Here is a 21,140-nt window from a genome sequence, read left to right as displayed (position 1 = left end):
CTATTTTCCTTCCTATCTACCTTACCGGTGCTTTTTCTAAGCCACTGACAAAGCAACTTGATGAAGTCTACTTTATGGCAGGGAAAACACCTGACCTTTTTAACTTCCCTTTCCCCCTCATGGGTTTCCCTCTTAAGCTGTGGTAAACTGCCTTTGCATCTTCAATGAACTCTCTTTTTCCTTACCACTTGAGGATTTCTCTTTTCCCTAATTTCTATCACTCAGATTGAAATTGATGTTGGAAGCCAAACTTTGATTTGTGAACCACTCATAGTCATCTGCCATTTCTGCAGCTAACCAACACAGTCTTAACTCTCTGCTCTTACACATGAGCTCTCATTACTTCAGAAAGTGAGTTTTTGAATTCCTCCAAAATAATTGTCTCGCTAAGAGCATCATATATTTGATCTATTTTCACTACCCCATCCACCTATCAAAATTTCTTTGTTTCATCCTTTCAAACTCAATGACATGTGAACAGGTTGCCTTCTTAGATTCCTAATACGTTGTCTGTAGGCTTCTATTACTAGTTCATATGCACTTAAGATAGCCTTTTTCATAATCCCGGAAACCTCCTCTCAGTGGTGCAAATACCTCATTGAGCTCTACCTACAACTTCATTTGGATCAGCAATACCCACATGGTCACCAGTCAACAAAGTGTGGAGCTGGATGAACACACAGGCCAAGCAGTATCTTAGGAGCACAAAAGCTGACGTTTCGGGCCTAGTCTCTTCATCAGAAAAGGGGGATGGGGAGAGGGTTCTGAAATAAATAGGGAGAGAGGGGGAGGCGGATCGAAGGTGGATAGAGGAGAAGATAGGTGGAGAGGAGACAGACAAGTTAAAGAGGCGGGGATGGAGCCTGTAGAGGTGAGTACAGGTGGGGAGGTAGGGAGGGAATAGGTCAGTACGGGGAGGACGGACAGGTCAAGGGAGCAGGATGAGGTTAGTAGGTAGGGAATGGAGGTGCGGCTTGAGGCGGGATGAGGGAATAGGTGAGACGAAGAACTGGTTAGACAGGCGGGGACGAGCTGGGCTGTTTTTGGGATGCAGTAGGTCGGTGGGGAGATATATAAGCTTGTGAAATCCACATTGATACCATTGGGCTGCAGGGTTCCCAAGCGGAATATGAGTTACTGTTCCTGCAACCTTCGGGTGGCATCGTTGTGGCACTGCAGGACACTACATGTCGTCTAAGGAATGCAAGGGGGAGTTGAAATGGTTCGTGACTGGAAGGTGCAGTTGTTTGTTGCGAACCGAGCGTAGGTGTTCTGCAAAGTGGTGCCAAAGCCTCCACTTGGTTTCTCCAATGTAGAGGAAGCCACAACGGGTTCAGCGGATGCAGTATACCACATTGACAGATGTGCAGGTGAACATCTGCTTGATGTGAAAAATCATCTTGGGGCCTGGGATGTGGGTGAGGGAGGAGGTGTGGGGACAAGTGTTGGACTTCCTGCGGTTGAGGGGAAGGTGCCGGGTGTGGTGGGGTTGGATGGGAGTCTGGAGCGGACAAGGGAGTCCTGGAGAGAGTGGTCTCTCCGGAAGGCAAACAAGAGTGGGGATGGAAAAATGTTATTGGTGGTGGGGCCGGATTGTAGATGGCGGAAGTGTCGAAGGATGATGCGTTGTATCCGGAGGTTGGTGGGGTGGTAAGTGAGGTCTTGGGGGATTCTCTTTTGGTGGTTATTGTGGGGACGGGGTGTGAGGGATGAGTTGCTGGAAATGCGGGAGAAATGGTCGAGGACATTGTCGACCACTGCCGGGGGAAAGTTGCGGTCCTTGAAGAACGAGGACATCTGGGATGTACAGGAGTGGAATGCCTCATCCTGGGAGCAGATGTGGCAGAGGCCAGACCATCTCCAACTCATCCCTCCCCTTTCTGGACTTCTCTGTCTCCATCTCAGGCGACTACCTAGCAATCGATATCCATTTCAAGCCCACCGACTCCCACAGCTACCTGGAATACACCTCCTCCCACTCACCTTCCTGCAAAAATTCCATCCCCTATTCCCAATTTCTTCGCCTCCATTGCATATCTCGGATTCTCCAGCATCTGCAGTTCCCATGATCTCTGGTCACCAGTCATTCCATTTGTTTAGCTGTTTTGTCAAATGAAATGAAAAAGACTTCTACATCTTTCTTGACAAACCTCGGCATCGTTTGGATGTATTTAAACAGTTCCCCACCAGGCCTTTGGCTACAATGGGATTGTTGTCCACCACTGTCTTCATCACTACTACTACTTTTCACCTCTTCTTCTGCCATTGTAAGTTGACTTTGAGTTTTCATTCCTGAACTATGAAGTTCAAAAACTCTGTCTCCCTTTCTTCTGCTGCGCCATCCTTTTCTTTTTCCTCTACTGGAGCTATTCTCTTTTTCTGCTTTTCTTCTGCTTTTCAGTTGTAACTCAAACTGTTTCATTTCCTTTTCTCTTTTGCCTCTAGCTCATACTACTTCATTTGCAGTTGAATTTTAGCCATTTCCATAGATTCCGATGGTATTCCTGGCATTTGTAAATGATGCGTGATTGTGACAATTATCTGCCCTTTCCCCACAGACAACGAAATCCCAACTCCAACTTGCTTGCTAATTTTGAAAGCGTTGCCTTTCTCATTTTCTGTAAAACTCCCAAAGTGACTTCTTCCACCATTAGGAAATTTCTAAACAAATATTGAAGTTGCTGGAAAAGTTCAGCACGTCTGGTAGCATCTGTGGAGTGAAATTAGAGACAATGTTTCAGAGGAAGGATCACTCAACCCAAAATGTTAACTCTGATTTCACTCCATAGATGCTGCCAGATCTACTGAGCATTTCCAGCAATTTTATTTTTGTTTTTGATTTACAGCATCCACAGTTCTTTTGGTTTTTACCAAAGAAGCTCTTAGTGACTGAAAAAGTCATTAGTACTTATGACACCCCCAATTTAAACTAACCGAATGCAACACCTGAAATAAAAGATGCCAACACTCACCACTCACTACCTTAGATCCAACCTGGAGTTAATGATTTTGATCTTGACAAGAGTCCCCAGTTTGTTATCGATCAGACCAAACCCCCTCAAATTATATTAAGAAGATAGCCTAGACCCTAACTTCTTCTTATTTTAGAGGGAAGAGCCAGGCGTTGCATCCTGGATTAGTCAAACTACCAGTTTTGAAGCCACACGTACTTTCTTCATACACTATAGTTAAAATACAAGAAAGAAGAAATTGGAATAACTTAAGGCTATTGGAAAACTTAGAGAATAATAGTTATTTAACTACTAAATAGTAACTGTTCTAATGAAGTAACATCCTATAAATACCCCTTGGCAAAGAGCAAATTCAGTAAAATGGATTGTTTCAAGGTAATTTTCCATTCTAGGAGGAAAAAACATAGGAGAAAACTCTGAGAGAGAGAGTAGTGGAGAGATGTACTGCAGCTTCCGAACCCAGCTTCAAGATCACAGCAACTGGTACTGCAAACTAAACCCGGACCTCACCTGTTCAGGCTGCCTCTGCTGTTCCAACTTTAAAAAAAAACCAAGGCTTCATAAACTGTTTACATTATTGGATTCAAAAGACGCCTTGTACCTCTGTCTCAAAACCTCTCTTCAAAATAAAACCAGGGAAAAACACACCTCTTAAAACCATAGTATCTTCAAACATGGTGTGAGGATGTGGAGTCAAGGTAACTGTTTGTGGGTTAGTAGTGTACATTGGTGGTCAGCCTATCCCCAGAAATAGAAACAGCGATGTTGAGGAAGAAGGGTGGAGACAGAGATGGACCAGATGAAGGTGAGAGTGTGATGGAACTTGGAAGCAAAATAGATTAGCTTTTCCAAATCCAAATGAGAGGGGGCAGCAGCGATGATGTCATCGATGTTCCAGAGAAAGACTTGTAGGTGAGAACCAGAGTAGCACGGGAACCAGGACTGTTCCACATAGCCCACAAAGAGACAAACATTATTAGGCCCATACGGGTACCCAAGGCCACTGCTTTGGCCTGAAGAAAGTGAGAGGAGTTAAAGGAGAAGTTGTTCAAAGTTAGGACAAGCCTGGTCAGGCCGAGGATGGTGGATGGGTGTAGTTTAGGCCTGTTTTCTAGGAAGATGTAGAAGTAACTGAGACCATCCTGATGGGGTTGGATGTGAAAAGTGGAACTAACTACAGCCTGTGAACTGGAAATTCTCAAACTGGCTTAAAGCATAAAAAAAATGGGTGTAAGTGGTAAGGGGCTGGACAAGGGGAGATAGGAAGCAATACGTTCTGTGGGACAGGAGCAGGCAGCAATAATGAGTCTGAGTGGACTTGTGGGTTTTAGGAAGGAGGTAGATGTGATCCACATTGAGACAATTGGGTTGTAGGGTTCCAAGGCGGAATGTGAGATGCTGTTCCTCCAGTTTTTGTGTGATTCGTTGTGACACTGGACGATGCCCAAGATGGACATGTCATCCAGGGCATGGAGGGGTTGTTGAAGTCGTTCGTGACTGGGAGGTATTGTCGCTTTCGCAGACTGAGTGTCAGTGCTCCACAAAGCAGTCTCCAAACCTCCGCTTGGTCGTCCCAATGTAGAGGAGGCCATATTGGGAACAGCAGACACAGTACACCACATTTGTGGATGTGCAGGTAAACATCTGTGTGGAAGGCTTCCTTGGGCTTGGGATGGAGATGAGGAGGGAGGTGTAGGAGCAGGTGTAGCACCTCCTGCGGTTGTAGGGAAAAGTGCCGGGGGTGGTGGGGCTAGTTGGGTGTGTGGAGTGGACGAGGGAGTTGCAGAGAGAGCTGTCCCTCTGGAAGGCAGATAAAGGTGGGGAAGGAAATATATATTTCATGGTAGGGTCAGATTGCAGGTGGAGGAGGTGGCAGAGAATGATGTTCTGTCTTTGTTTTTATTGCGGGGAGTGGATGTGAGGGCTGAGGTGTGGGAAACGTAAGAGATGCGGACTTGACAAGCTTCAAAATCTCCCCACCACCGATCTCATCCCAAGACCAGCAATCCCTCTTGTCCTCGCCTCCTTGACCTCTCCATCTTCATTCCCACCTATCCTCTCTTCCCACCTCACTGACCAACACCCCCACCCGCACTTCCGACCTACACTCACTCCTACTAGATTCATCCCTGCCTCCTTAACCTGCCCATCTTCCCTCCCATATATCCGCCCCTCCCTCATCACTGACCAACCCCCATCCCAACTCCCTATCTACACTCACCCCTACTAGCTTCATCCCTATCTCCTTGACCTGTCTGTCTTCTCTCCACCTATCTGCTTCACTGTCCACCTTCTATCATTGCCTCTCCCGCTCTCCATTTATTTCAGAGCCCGCTTCTCCTCCCCCATTTATGAAGAAGAGTATAGGCCTGAATGTCAGATTTCCTGCTCCTATGATGCTGCCTGGCCTGCTGTGTTCATCCAGTTCCACACCTTGTTACGTGATTTCCCACTAGCAGCCTTCTGCACTCAGTATTAAGTTCAACTATTTTAGGACATGAGCACCTTCTCCCATGTCCTTACCAACACCCGCCACACCCCAAGCCTTGTCATCACATGGGTTGCTACCTGAAACAACCTAATGTTGCCCATTAGCAACCATTCATTGTCCCATGTTGACCTTTACCTATTCCTTTGGTTACCCGACTGTTTTTCTCTCTCTCTGGGTTTCATCCCCATTCATCACTTATTCCACCACCTATCTTCAGCATATATCCCAATCTTTCCCCAGCTTCTGAAGAAAAGTCACTGGACCTGAAATATTAACTCTGCTTTCTCTCCACAAATGCTGCTAGACCTGTGAGTTTTTCTCAGCAACTTCTGTTTTTGGCATTATTTTGATCATAGATTTTCATTGAATGCACGTTTTGCCACCTGCCGTGGTGAGATTCATGCCCAGGTTCCCAGAATATTACCTGGGTCTCTGGATTACTAGACCAATGTCAATACCATTCAGCAAATGCCACCCTTGCTTGATCACGCTGGGTATATGAGTTATTGATTACCGTTGAGTTTGGTTCATTGATCCCTCAATGAGTTTGATTTATGATTTCTTGATCATTACATGGTTTGATATATTTGTCTACTTGGGCCTGATTTATGGATACCTATATGGGTTAACCTATTGATATTTATGCGGGACCGATTGATTGATTTCTTTGCGCGTTGATTGTCTCTTGATCTCTCTACGGATTTATTAGGTTTTTGATCTCTCTTCGCTGTGTTTCCCTGGACCAGCTCCTCCGGCTGCAGGAGGCGCTGTCGCTGGCTGACCTTCTAGCTGCAACGCGAGGAACAAGCCGCCGGAGGAGGAGGAGCAGCAGCAGCAACAACAACAACAAGAGCAGGTAGAAGGGCTGTGGGCGTCAGGTGCTTTGAGAGACTGTCGACGGTGGTGTTGTAGGAGCCGCTGAATCTGTATTGAGTGGTGGCTGTTTGTGCAGCCTGGGGACTAGGAGCAGGGATATAGGGAGTGACGTTCAGTAGGAGGTGGGGGCAGGTTGAGCGGGCCCAGCTTGAAATTGTGAGATAACATGGTGTGGAGTTGGATGAACACAGCAGGCCCAGCAGCATCAGAGGAGCAGCAAGGCTGATGTTCTGGGCCTAGACCCTTCTTCAGAAATCGGGGAGGGGAAGGGGATTCTGAAATAAATAGGGGGGCGGTGGGAGGCGGATAGAAGATGGATAAAGGAGAAGATAGGGTGAGAGGAGACAGACAGGTCAGAGAGGCGGGGATGGCTTTACGACGTGGTCGAACAGTTTCAGGGCTGACGAGATTGCAAGAGGGTTGTCTTGAAGCCTGATCCTCATTCAGACATCATCATCACCATCACCATCACCATCACATCCAGAGCATTTCACTCTGAAGGGGAATAATGAACAGATAGTTGTCGTGATACACATCGGTACGAGACAGGCGAACACAAAAGCCATAAAGTCCTCCACGCAGAATATCAAGAATTATGATGTAAATTAGAAGGCAGGACCTCAAATATAGTAATCTTATGATAACCAACCCATCCATGGGCGTAAAGATAGTAGTATATACCAGATGGTTGGAAAAATGGGTATGAGGTATTTGTTTGCTGTAGGGCAGCGTTTGAACTGGGATGGCATGGGGATGGGAATCTGTACAGGGAGGTAGAAGGGGGCAAGATGAGGCTGGAAACATAAGACAGACAGATAATAAGCAAAATGGAAGCAGGAGAAAAATAAAGTGAGAAACAAATAGGGCTGTAATGCAAAATGATTAGTGGTGTTAAGACAGGTCGAAAGGTTTTGTTCTGAGGAAGGGTCACCGGATCTGAAGCGTTAACTCTGATTTCACAGGGCTGAAGGATCTGATGCCAGGGCTGCTGAGCTTTTCCAGCAATTTCTGTTTTTGTTTCTGATATACAGCATCTGCAGTTCTTTTGTTTTTATTTTAGCTTTTTTTTTCTCCTAAAGATTTTGTGTTTTCATGTGTGGAGCATTTGCAATAAAGTGGGTGGATATATACAGTTGAGATAACTAAGTGTGGAGCTGGATGAACACAGCAGGCCAAGCAGCATCTCAGGAGCACAAAAGCTGATGTTTCAGGCCTAGACCCTTCATCAGAGAGAGGGATGGGGAGAGGGAACTGGAATAAATAGGGAGAGAGGGGGAGGCGGACTGAAGATGGAGAGAAAAGAAGATAGGTAGAGAGGAGAGTATAGGTAAGGAGGTAGGGAGGGGATAGGTCAGTCCAGGGAAGACGGACAGGTCAAGGAGGCGGGATGAGGTGGTAGGTAGGAAATAGAGGTGCGGCTTAAGGTGGGAGGAAGGGATAGGTGAGATGAAGAACAGGTTAGGGAAGCGGAGACAGGCTGGGTTGGTTTTGTGATGCGGTGAGGGGAGGGGAAGAACCGGGCTGGTTTTGGGATGCAGTGGGGGAAGGGGAGATTTTGAAGCTTGTGAGGTCCACATTGATACCATTGGGCTGCAGGGTTCCCAAGCAGAATATGAGTTGCTGTTCTTGCAACCTTCGGGTGGCATCATTGTGGCACTGCAGGAGGCCCGTGATGTCATCTGAGGAATGGGAGGGGGAGTTAAAATGGTTCGCGACTGGGAGGTGCAGTTGTTTGTTGCGAACCGAGTGGAGGTGTTCTGCAAAGCGGTCCCCAAGCCTCTGCTTGGTTTCCCCAATGTAGAGGAAGCCACACCAGGTACATTGGATACAATATACCACATTGGCAGATGTGCAGGTGAACATCTGCTTGATGTGGAAGGTTATCTTGGGGCCTGGGATAGGGGTGAGGGAGGAGGTGTGGGGGCAAGTGTAGCACTTCCTGCGGTTGCAGGGGAAGGTGCCGGGTGTGGTGGGGTTGGAGGGGAGTGTGGAGTGGACAAGGGAGTCGCAGAGAGAGTGGTCTCTCCGGAAGGCAGACAAGTGTGGGGATGAAAAAATGTGTTGGGTGGTGGGGTTGGATTGTAGATGGCGGAAGTGTCGGGGGATGATGCGTTGTATGCGGAGGTTGGTGGGGTGGTGTGTGAGAACAAGGGGGATCCTCCTTGGGCGGTTGTGGCGGGGGCAGGGTGTGAGGGATATGTTGCGGGAAATGCGGTTGAGACATACAGTTGAGGTATTGTTGTTATTCGTAGAATCCCTACAATGTGGAAACAAGCTTTCGGTCCAACAAGCTCACACCAACCTTCAGAGTATCCCACTCAGACCCATTCCCCCTATAACCCACCTAATTGACATATCTCTGAACATTATGGGCAATTTAGCGTGGCCAGTGCATGTCGTTTGCATGTCTTTGGACTGTGGGAGGAAACCGACACATACGCGAGGAGAACGTGCAAACTCCATACAGTTACCAGAGGGTGGAGTTGAACCCGGGTCACTGGTGCTATGAGCCACCATGTCACCCACATATTACAGGGACATAACCTGCTGGGTGACCAAGGTGGAAACTGAACATCCAGGATTATTAGTTTGTTAGGAATAACAGACATAAAGAGAAAGTAGGTGGGGCAGCATTGTTAGTTTAAAAAATCAGTGCAATTCTGAAGAATCAAATTGGCTCAAAGTCATGATATGTAATCTGTGTGAGTGGAGATAAGTAACACTGAAGGGCAGCAAGTGCTATAGTTTTGTTGTTCGTGGGCCCCCAAATAGTATTGGCGATATAAGGGATGGCATTAAACAAGAAAACAGATGCATGCAATGACAGTACAACTGTAATCATGGGTGACTTTAATGTACAAATAGATTGGACCACTGAACTGACAATGATGTTGTGGAGATAGATTTTCTGGACTATGGACATGATTTGTTTTTAGATCTATAGCAGCACGGTGGCTCAGCGGTTAGCACTGCAGCCTCACAGCACCAGGCACCCAGGTTCCATTCCAGCCTCGGGCAGCTGTCTGTGCGGAGTTTGCACATTCTCCCCATGTCTGCGTGGGTTTTCTCCGGGTGCTCTGGTTTCCTCCCACAGTCCAAAGATGTGTGGGTGCGAGGTGCATTGGCCATGCTAAATTGCCCGTGGTGTTCAGGGGTGTGTGGGTAATAGGAGGATGGGTCTGGGTGGGATGCTCCAAGAGGCGGTGTGGACTTGTTGGGCCGAAGGGCTTGTTTCCACACTGTAGGGAATCTAATCTAATCAATACGTTGAGGAACCAGTTAGAGAATGGGCAGTTCTAGATTAGGTACTGTGTAATGAGAAAGGATTAATTAATCGTCTTGTTGTGTGGGATCCCTTGGGAAAGAGCAATCGTAAGATTATGGAATTCTTTATTATGATAGAGAGTGAAGTCGTTGACTCCAAAACTATGGTCTTGAATGTAAATAAAGAGAACCACCAGGGTATGATGTGCAAATTGGCAAGGATAGATTCGGAAACCTTTCAAAAGGGTTCAACAGTGGATAAGGATAGTTCATAATTAAAGAACACACATGCATTACAGCAGTAATTCATTCCTGTCTGGTGCAAAAATAAGAAGAGAGTTGACTCAGCAATGGCTTACAACAGACATTTGGGATAGTATTAGGTCTAAAGAGAAAACCCCTAATTTTGCAGAGAAAGCAGCAAGCCTGAGGATTAGGAACATTTTATAACTTAGCAAAAGGGGTCAAAATATTTGATCAAGGGGGGGGAAATAAAAATATAATTGTAAAATTGCAGGAATCATAGAAATTGACCATAAAAGCTCCTAAAATATGGGAACAGAAAAAGATTATTAAATATAAATTTAAGTCAGTTAAGGTCAGTAGCTGGGGAAATTATAATAGGGCACAAAGAAATAGCAAAAAACAGAAATTGAACAAAAACAGAAATTCAGCTGGTCTCATCAGAACTGACAAAGAATCACCAAACTTCAACTGTTAACTCTGTTTTCATCCCACAGGCACAGCCAGACCTGCTGAGTTTCCTGAGCAGATTTTGTTTTTGTTTGTTTCAGATCTCCAGCATCCACAGTTCTTTGTTTTATATTCGAACAGAAATTATTTTGCCTTCACAAAAGAGGGCACAGATAACAACCCAGGAATGTAAGTAGTCTAATGAAAGTGTAGAATTGAAGGAAATCAGTATTAATGAGAAAATGGCCCTGGGGAAATTATATTAGGATTAAAGGCTGACAAATCATAAGAGTCTGATAACCAACATACCAGAATATAAAGGAAGTGGCCCTGAAAATATTGGATACATTCATGTATAATGGGAACTGCAGATACTGGAGAATCCGAGATAACAAAGTGTGGAAGTGGATGAACACAGCAGGCCAAGCAGCAACTTAGGAGCACAAAAGCTGATGTTTCGGGCCTTCAGGGTCTAGGCCCGAAATGTCAGCGTTTGTGTTCTTAAAATGCTGCTTGGCCTGTTGTGTTCATTCAGCTCCACACTTGGTTATCTTGGATACATTCATGGTCATCTTTCAAAATTCTGTAGAACCTGGAACAGTTCCTGCAGTTTGAACTGTGGAAGATTATAACCCTGCTATTTTAAAAAGGACATGGGTGGGGGCTGGAAATAAATCACAGATCAGTCAGTCTAACATCAGTAGTGGGGAAATCAAAGAATCCCTACGATGTGGGAACGGGCCCTTTGGCCCAACACGTCCGCACGGGCCCTCTGAGCATCCCACCCAGACTCATCATCCTCTACAGTATGGGGTAATTTAACTTTGGACTGTGGGAGGAAACCGGAGCAAACCCACACAGACACAGGGAGGATGTGCAAACTGCACACAGGCAGTTGCCTGAGGGTGGAATTGAACCTGGGTCCCTGGTGCTGTGAAGCAGCAGTGCTAACCACTGAACTACTGTGCCATTTTAAGAGTTGTTTATAAAAGATTTGATAACAGAACATTTGGAAAGCATTAATGGGATTGGTCAAAGCCAACATGAGTTTATGAAAGGCAAATCATGCTTAATAGATCTACTGGAGTTTTTTGAGAATGTAACTTGGTAGAATTGATAAGGGAAAACCAATGGATGTGGTGGGCTTGGATTTTCAGAAGACTTCTGTTAAGGTCCCTCCTATAAGAGATTAGTGGACAAAGTGAAAGCACATTGGATAGGGTGTAATATATATTGACATGGATTGAGAATTGGTTGATGAGAGGAAATAGCAAGTGTGCATAAATGCCTCTTTTCCGAGTGGTAGGCAGTGCTTGGGCACCAGTTATTCACGAAACATATAAATTAACTGGATGAGGAAGCAAAATGCAACATTTTCAAAATAAAACAAGACATTGGATGTTGGGGAACTGGAACAAACAAAAACAGAAATTGCTTGAGAAAATCAGAGGTTTTGCAGCATCCCTGGAAAGAAAGCAGTATTAACGTTTCGATCCCAGTGCTCCTTTGGGATTGTGATATATTTGTGTATAATTTCTGTTTTTGTTTGCAACATGGCCAAGTTTGCTGATGACACAACACTAAGTAGGATTGGGAGTTGTGAGGAGGATGCAAAGAGGCTTCAAAGTGGTTTAGACAAATTGAGTGTGGGAAAACACATGGCACCTGCAGGGCAGTGTAGCTATGTGAGAATTTGTACACTTTGGTGTGAAAACTGAAAGGAAGAGTGTTATTTAACTGGTGATATATTGGGATGTGTGGATGTACAAAGAGATCTCGGTGCCCTCCTTGTACATCAGTCAATGAAAGTAGACAATCACAGTTTAAGGATATGAGGTAGGCCATTAGGACAAGAGGAGAAGAAATTTCTTGACCCCAAGAGTGGTGAGACTGTGTGGATTTCGCTACCACAGAAAGCAAAAGTATTGTTATTTCAAGGAGTTGGATGTAGTGCTTGGGGATAGATGCATCGAAGGATATGGAGGAGAAGTGGGAATAGGCTACTGAGTTGGATTATCTGCCATGATCATAATCAATGGCAGAGTAGGCTCAAAGGGCCAAGTGGCCTACTGTTCCAATTTTCTGTTATGCTAAGTGAGGCAGGTGCAGCACTCAGTTAGGAAGACACATGGTATATTGGCCTTCTTTGTAAGAAGCTTTGAGTTCAGAAATTAGGATGTCTATCTGTAGTTATAAAAGGCCTTGTTAAGACTCCATCTGACTATTGCAGGCAGTTTTGGTCTCCCTACCCAATGAAGTATATATTTGCCATGGAAGGAGTGCACTGGTAGTTCACTAGGCTCATACTAGGGATGGAAAGTGAAATAGCCTTAGAGGCTGGTATCCTTTTACCTAGTCACCCCTTACTAACACATGGAGAGTCCTTGATACTGAACCAGCTTTCCGAATGAACAGGATGTCTGATGCTCCTTATGTCATCCAGGTGTCCCTGATTGGGCCAGACTAACAGCCCCAATCAGGAAACTCATATTCTATGAGGTCCCCTTGGCTGACCTTGTTAGAATCATTAGATCCTGCCCCATTGAGTGCAAGGACATAGGCTATTTTATTTTTATACAGCGCAAACTCTGCCTCTGATATGGGTGGAGTGTAAACCACAGTGGCTCACCTTTTGTGCCCAGAGCCTGTTGAAAGAAATTCATTTTCTTCAGATGGCAAAAATGCAAGGCGGTGATGTCATTGTGTCCCAGTCAGGTTCTGAGGTATCTTCACCTCTTGATAGAGAGGGAGAACCCATGGGTTCTACGACAGTTGGGAAGCCTGTCAAGGAGTTGGATACATTTTGCTCCTGCACCATTTGGGAGTTTGGAGCTTTCATGAGGTGCATGTGCTTGTTCAGGACTGTCCTACCTGAACTTTACACTTCACTGGACCTGACCTTGTATCAACCATGCCCCTTACCAATTCCTGTGGTTACTACGCCAAACTTCATCCCCCGAAGTAAAAAGTCTCCCTCACACAGTGCTCATCACTGGCATTCCAGGACAGTTTGTATTCTAGTAAAACTATAAGCTGTTTCTTTAAGATAATAAAATGTGAGGCTGGATGAACACAGCAGGCCAAGCAGCATCTCAGGAGCACAAAAGCTGACATTTCGGGCCTAGACCCTTCATCAGAGAGCTCTCTGAAGGGTCTAGGCCCGAAACATCAGCTTTTGTGCTCCTGAGATGCTGCTTGGCCTGCTGTGTTCATCCAGCCTCACATTTTATTATCTTGGAATTCTCCAGCATCTGCAGTTCCCATTATCTCTGAAGCTGTTTCTTTAAGCCTGCCTTGAAAATTGGATTGCAGTTTCTACCAGACCTTTGAATGATAGATAGCATCGATATGCTCATATGTCAAATGCCATTCAGCTTTAGGAAGTACTCAAATTCCCTGCTGTTAATCAGTGGCCTGTTATCTGTGACCAACATTTCCAGGAGACTGTATTGCAGAAGATGAGTGCAATTTTTCTGTCATTGACCCTTTGTTTGGCGAATGAACTCTTATGCATGCCCAGCCACATTGAGTGGGCATCCACAATGACTAAGACATTTGAGCCCATGAAAGGACCTGCATGTAACTGAGTCCAGGGTTTACCCGGCCAATCCCACAAATGTGGGGAGCTGCTGGAGGTAATCTTTGACCATATTGACACTTTGGGCTCTGCCCCACCAGCATGACTATGTCTACATCCTATCTTGGCCACCAGATACAACTTCTCACCAACATCTTCATTCTGGAAACTCCTGGTGGAGTTTACCCTGTGTCTGGTGGTGACCTTTGCTCAGGACAATCACTCCAGCGCTCCATAATAATATACCAATCTCTACTGTGATCTGGCCTCCTTGGGTCCAAAAAGGTTTCATGTCTGGTTGTGACAGCCCTTTGGTTTCCCCGATCACCACCAGCTGTTTTTGTTTTGCCAGGAATGGATTTTCTGCATCCAATGCTTGATATTGTCAGCTGTGACTGTAGGCGTCCAGAAAATTTAAAACCATTATGGCCTGTTCCAGTGGTGTATCCACCAGTAGGGGGTGGCTGAATGCATCTGCATTTGCTACTTGGCCTATGGACAGTCTTCCAACTTGAAATTATATGCACTTAGAATGAGAGGCGACTGCTGAATTCAGCCTGAAGTTCCATGATAATACTGCCTTGTCCTTTTCAAGTCGACCTACCAGAGGATGGTGTTCCTTTGATATTAAAAATTTTGTATCTGTAAAGGTATTGGTGGAACTTCCTGATTCCAAACAGGACCACCAAACCTTCCTTCTCTGGGTGCATTTACGTTCTGCCGAACTCCTGGATGCATATGCAATTGGGTGTTCCTCTCCATTGGGCAGTCTATGAGCTCAGACTATCCCAATGCTGCACAGGAAGGGCATTGCATGTCAATACCAGATCTTGCTTGGGATCATTGTGTGCCAACCCTTAGAGGATGATAGCCATTTCTTTGCTTCCCTGAAAGCTATGGCTTGGCTATGTGACCATTTCCATGGCTGAACCATTTTTAACAGTTGATGCAAAGGTGCTAGAAGAGAGACTAGGTCACGTGTACTTTCCTGAATAATTCAGTGGTTCAAGGGAAGATCTAAGCTCTGGTATGGACATGAGTGTAACCCAGTTTTGTTGACTGCAGCCCAAGTAGGTGGCACAGTGTTTCACTGTTTAGGACTGCTGCCTCACAGCGCCAGGGACCCGCCTTTGATCCAGGCTCGGGCACCTGTCCATGTGGAGTTTGTACATTCTCCCTGTGTCAAGGTGGGTTTCTGGGTGATCTGGTTTCCTTCCACAATTCAAAGATGTACAGATTAGGTGGATTGACCATGCTAAACTGCCCATGTTACTCATGGATGTGTAGGTTAGGTGCATTCCCCATAGGAAATACAGGATTACAGGGATAGGGTAGGGGGATGGGTCTGGATGGAATGCTCGTCGGAGGGTTGGTGTGGACCTGATGGGCCAAATGGCCTGTTTCCACACTCTCTAGAGATTCTGTTATAAAAAAGAAGCACTTGGGGTTCTTGGAACACGCATTTTTTTCCTTTCTAAATAGTGTAGTGGACCGTGAAGAAGGGTATTTCCGAGTGCAGTGAGACCTTGATGTAATGGACTGAGGAGTGGCAGTTGGAGTTTAATTTAGATAAATGTGAGGTATTGCATTTTGGTAACGCATATTAGGATAGGACTTATACACCTAATGGTACCGTCTTGGGGAGTTTTACCAAACAGAGAGAACATGGAGTGCACGTTCATAGTTCTGTTGAAGTGGAGTCACAGGTAGATAAGATACTGAAGCGGGTGTTTGGTATGCTTGCCATTATTGATAAGTGCATTGAGTATTGAACTTTGGTGGGGGAATTTTGAAATACAGCATTCAGATCTGATCTCCCTGCTGTAGGAAAGATGTTGTTAAATTTGAAAGAGTTCAGAAAAGATTTGCAGGGGTGTGCCGAGGTTGGAGGGTTTGAGCTGTAGGGAGAGGCTGAATTGGCTGGGGCTAGTTTCCCTGGAGCATCAGGGGCTGGAGGGTGACCTTATACAGTTTGTTAAAATCATAAGGGGCATGGATAGGGTGAATAACGAAGGTCATTTTTCCAGGGTAGATAAGTTCAAAACTAAAAGGCATTGATATAAGGTGAGACGGGAAAAATTTAAAAGGGGTCTAGGGGGGAAATCTTTCATGCAGAGGGTGGTGCGTGTATGGAATGACCTGCCAGAGGAAGTGATGGAGGCTGGTACAATTATAACATTTAAAATGCAACTGGATGGGTATGTGAGTAGGGATATGCTGGCAAATGGGACTAGATTAATTTAGGATATCTGTCTAGCATGGATGAGTTGGACCAAATGGTTTCTGTTTCTGCAGTACAACTCTATGACTATGACTTCGACTCTAATGCGTACACCTGCCTGGGAGAAATGTTTAATGACTATACCCTAGTTCTCTACATGCTTCTTATTCTTCCCTGTTTTTGGCACGTCATCTAGATAAATAATGAATTGAGATTGACTTTGACTTTGTAAAATGTTCTCCATCATCCACTGGAAAATTGCACAGCGTTACGATACCCCAAATGGCAGTCTTGTATGTTGCTACAAACTCTAATGGGTACTAATTGCAGCATACTTCCGGGCGTTCTCATCCAACCACAATTGCATGTACGCATGGTTCATGTCCAGCTTCATGAAGGATAGCTCGCACCCCCCTGCCAGCTTTGCATATATATCTCTATGCGAGGTGTTGGGTACTTATCCAACTGCGAAAGGCAGTTTACCATTTGTTTAAAATCCCCATAAAAGAGACATCTGACCCATTATTCTTCACATAATTATGACTGATGCTGCCCATTCCACAAATTGGACTGGTATAATGATTCCTTCGCTTTCCAGACTTCTGATTTCTTCCTGTACTTTTGCCCATAAAACAAATGACACTGGGCAGGCCTTGCTGAATCACGGATTTGCTTCCTGGTCAGCATGCAAGGCAGCCTTAGCTACTTTGATAGTCTTTAGACCTTCCTGAAAAATGACCGGGTGATAAATTAGGACTTCACTCAGGCAGCCATTTTCTAACTGAGAAATGTTGAGCCTGTGCCTTCGCTTTTTATTACAGTTAGTGGTAACCGAACCAGCTGCTTCTCATAAGAAACCAGAACCGAAGTTGTTCCCAATGGCTGCACGGTGCCTCACTTCTACCTCGCAGTGCTAGGGAACCACCTTCAATTCGAGCCTCAGGCAACTGTCTGTGTGGAGTTTGCACATTCTCCACATGTCTGCATGGATTTCCTGCAGGTACTCTGGTTTCCTCCCACAGTCCAAAGATGTGCGGATTAGGTGGATTGGCTAAATTGCCCATAGTATCTAGGGATGTGCAGGGTAATGTGGTAGCCATGGGAAATGCAGGGTTTCAGGGGTAGGGGATATGATGCTGTTCAGAGGGTCACTGTGGACTCAATGGGCTGAACGGCCTGCTTTTGGATTCTAAGCTTAATTTGTAAAGCTTCCCCAGTATAGGTTTTGAGTCTAGCCGTGATTTTGCTCAAACTTTTAACATTGGAGTCCAGAGTGAATTTTGCTAGAGACTGGCTGTGTGATCACTGAAACAGCCACTTACCAACCTCCATGAGAACCAGGTGATTTGTTCCAAACCAGATGTAGGTGGGCTTTCCAGGGTGTGCACTCTCCTGGTTGTCAGCCAATGAGTTCTCTTACTCAGTTTGTGTCAAGTGGGACTCTTTCGCTGTCTCGAATCTGCGTACTGGTGGCAACTACAATGGCTTGCTGGTCTGCATCCCGAAGAAAATTTTAACCATTTGGCCAAGGCTTAGCATTTTTTTTCGTGTTCCGCTGTAGGCTGATCCTAAAGTCTGTGTGTTCAGGATCTGTTCTGAGTGAAACTCCACTCAAGTGTGTTCCACATGCTCAGTCAGACTGGTGAGGGTGCCCACTTCTATTGGAATACCCTGCAAATTGTATGCTCCGCTGCTGCATTTTCCACTGATAAAACCAGTTGTTGCGCTTGTTTGAATTCCAGTAGGACTTCAGCTAGTAGGTATTTCTGCATGGTTACACCATTAATCCCACATACCAAATGGTCTGTCAGCATTTCATGAAGGCTTAACCAAAGTCGTCTTAACCAAGTCAAAAATCATGATATGGATTACCCTGGTTCTCAAATTGCCGAGTAAAACTGATAGGTCTCAGAATTAGAGGAAAGTCTTCAGTTCCTGAACTGAATCCATCAAGTCTCAAAAGGTTTTGGGTACCAGGTGCCTCATGTAAAGTTAGATTCCTAATAACTTAAAAGCTGCAGGTCCACCAGCTGCTGGGAGAATTACTTGTTGTTTGTCATGTGCCCTCATGTCATTTGCATGGAAAGAATACACTAATTCTTTCCATGTACTTGGCCCAGGCAGGATAGAACGAGTCAAGGTTCCCAAATATGGCATGATGCCAGAAATGCTTACCTTTTTGCAAGCGATTTTCTTCAGGATTATGCTTTTATCTCATTGCCAATGAAATAACTTCACAGAGGCCAGTATCTAGTCGCCAAGTCACCCTTTTATTTACATGTGGAGAGTTCTTGACTCTGACCCAGCTTTCTCAGACTGAACAGAATGTTTGACACTCCTTTATCTGTCAGCCAAGGATCCCCGATTGGACCAGATTAACAGCCCCCATTAGTAAACTCATATTCTGAGATCCACCTACCGACCTCCTCAACAATCACTACAGCAGGACTACTCTATGAAGAGAGATTGTTTTGACTGGATCTGCATTTAATAGAGTTTAGAAAGTTGAGAAAGGGTCTGATACATACAAGAATCCATCATGGCTGGTCAGATAATTGCAGGGAGGATGTTTCTCCTAGTTGGGGAGTCTAGGTCCAGGGACATAGAAACATTGAAACCATCACCATTTAATATGATCATGGCCGATCATATCCCATTCCCACCCTCTTCCCATATCCCATGATCACTTTAGCTGCAAGGGCCATGTCCAGCTCACTGTTGAATATATCTAATGAACTGGCCTCAACAGCTTCCTGTGGGAGAGAATTCACAGGTTCACAATGCTGGGTGAAGAAATTTTTTCTCATCTCAGTCCTGAATGGCTTGCCGCTTACTCTTAGACTGTAATCTCTTCTTCTGGACTTACCCAACATCGGGGAAACATTCTTGCAGCATCTGTGGAGGAGAAAACAAAGCTAAGGTTTCGGATCCAGTTGGTGACCCTTCCTCAGGTTCTGAGGAAGCGTCACCGAATCCGAAATGGTAACTCTGTTTTCTCCTCCACAGATGTTGTCAGACCTGTTGAGCTTTTCCAGCAACTTTGTTTTTGTTCCTGATTTACAGCATGCGCAAGCTCTTTTGGTTCTTATTGGAAACATTCTTCCTGCTTCTAGCCTGTTCAGTTCCATTTGGCTTATGTATATTTCTATGAGATCCCCCCCCTCATTCTTCTAAATCCCAGCAAACGCAAGCCCAGTTGATCTGATCTTTCCTCATATACCAGTCCTGCCATCCTGGAAGTCAATGTGCTGAAGCTTCACTGGACTCCCTCAATAACAAGAAGGTCTTTCCTCAGACTAGGAGACCCCCCCAAAACTGTACACAATACTCAAGGTGTGGTCTCACCAAGGCCCTGTGTAACTATAGCAAGACATCCTTAGTCCGATACTCAAGTCAGTCTTTGAAGGCCAGCATGCCATTAGCTTTCCTCGCTGCCTGCTGTACCTACGTGCCAACCTTCAGTGACTGTTCCACCACGATACCCGGGTCTCATTGCACCTGCCTTTCCATAAACTGCTACCATTCAGAAGGGTCTAGGCCCAAAACGTCAGCTTTTGTGCTCCTGAGATGCTGCTTGGCCTGCTGTGTTCATCCAGCTTCACACTTTGTTATCTTGGATTCTCCACTATCTGCAGTTCCCATTATCTCTGATCGCAATAACCTGCCCTTCTGTTTTTGCAACCAAAGTGGATAACCTCGCATTTACTGACATTATATTGTATTTGCCTACTTGGCCAAACTGTTCATCCTGCAGCCTCTTAGTATTCTCCTCATAACCCACACTGCCACCCAGCTTATGTCATCTGCAAACTTGGAGATATTGCATTGAATTGTTTCGTCCAAGTCGTTAGTGTTTATCACAAACATTACTGAACCCTGCGGCACCTCACTGGCCACTGCCTCCTACTGTGAAAAGGACCCGTTTATTCCAACGCTCTGTACCCTGACTGCTAACCAGTTCTCTATCCATTTTAATACATAACCTCCGATACCATGAGCTTTAATTTTCCTTACTAATCTCTTGTGGGGAACCTTGTCAAAAGCCATTTTAAAGTCCAGACAGGCAACATCTACTGATTCAGCCTTGTCTACTCTACTGGTCACATCCTCAAAAAATTCCAGAAGATATGTCAAGCATGATTTCCTTTTAGTGGAGCAATGCTGATTTAGACAGATTCTGCCACTGCTTTCCTAATGCTCAGTTATTACTTAATTTTTGACTGCAGCATTTTCCCCACCACCGATGTCAGGTTAACTGGTCTATAATTCCCCAGTTTCCCTCTCACTCCTTTTTTTTCAAAGGTAGGGTTACATTAGCCACCTTGCAGCCCATTGAAACTCTTCCAGAGTCTCCAGAATGCTGGAAAATGATCAGTAATGCATCCACTATTTCTAGGGCCACTTCCTTAAGTACTCTGGAATGCAGACCATCAGGTCCCGGGGACTTATCGGGTTTTAATCCCATCAGTTTCCTGAATACCATTTCCTGACACAGAGATTTCCTTCATTTCCTCCATCATGCTTGCCCCTTTGTCCCCTAGCATTTCTGGAAGGTTATTTGTGTCCTCCTTAGTGAAAGTGTTAAGACATATAAAATAATCAGAGGGTGGATAGGGAGAGCCTTTTTCCTAGGATGGTGACGGTGAGCACGAGTGGGCATAGCTTTAAATTGAGGGGTGAAAGATATAGGACAGATGTCAGAGGTAGTTTCTTTACTCAGAGAGTAGTAAGGGAATGGAATGCTTTACCTGCAACGGTAGTAGATTCGCCAACTTTAACTACATTTAAGTCATCATTGGACAAGCATGTGGACGTACATGGAATAGTGTAGGTTAGATGGGCTTCAGATTGGTATGACAGGTCGGCACAACGTCGAGGGCCGAAGGACCTGTACTGTGCTGTAATGTTCTATGTTCAAACTATTTGTTCAAGAAGCCTGCCATCTCTTTGTTGTCCATTATGCATTCACCTGATTTGAACTGCAAGGTACCTAGATTTATCTTTACGAGTCTTTTACTCCTCACATATCTATAGAAGCATTTGCAG

At 45.2% G+C, this 21,140-nt stretch overlaps 1 protein-coding gene across 1 annotated transcript in view; it reads left to right on the top strand.

The window, feature by feature from the left end:
• Window positions 1–5,931: 5,931 nt before the first annotated feature.
• si:ch211-225b11.4 (thyroid adenoma-associated protein homolog) overlaps window positions 5,932–21,140 on the top strand; it is a 248,624-nt gene continuing 233,415 nt past the window's right edge. The window contains exons 1-2 of the mRNA XM_048556638.1: window positions 5,932–5,957; window positions 6,173–6,319. Coding sequence (XP_048412595.1) covers window positions 5,932–5,957; window positions 6,173–6,319 — 173 coding nt within the window. The remainder of the gene's footprint in view (window positions 5,958–6,172; window positions 6,320–21,140) is intronic.

The sequence above is a fragment of the Stegostoma tigrinum genome, chromosome 26 (assembly GCF_030684315.1).
Source record: "Stegostoma tigrinum isolate sSteTig4 chromosome 26, sSteTig4.hap1, whole genome shotgun sequence".
Classification (NCBI taxonomy): domain Eukaryota; kingdom Metazoa; phylum Chordata; class Chondrichthyes; order Orectolobiformes; family Stegostomatidae; genus Stegostoma; species Stegostoma tigrinum.
Note: the sequence above shows the minus strand (reverse complement) of the source record. Positions and strands in the feature narration are given on the sequence as shown.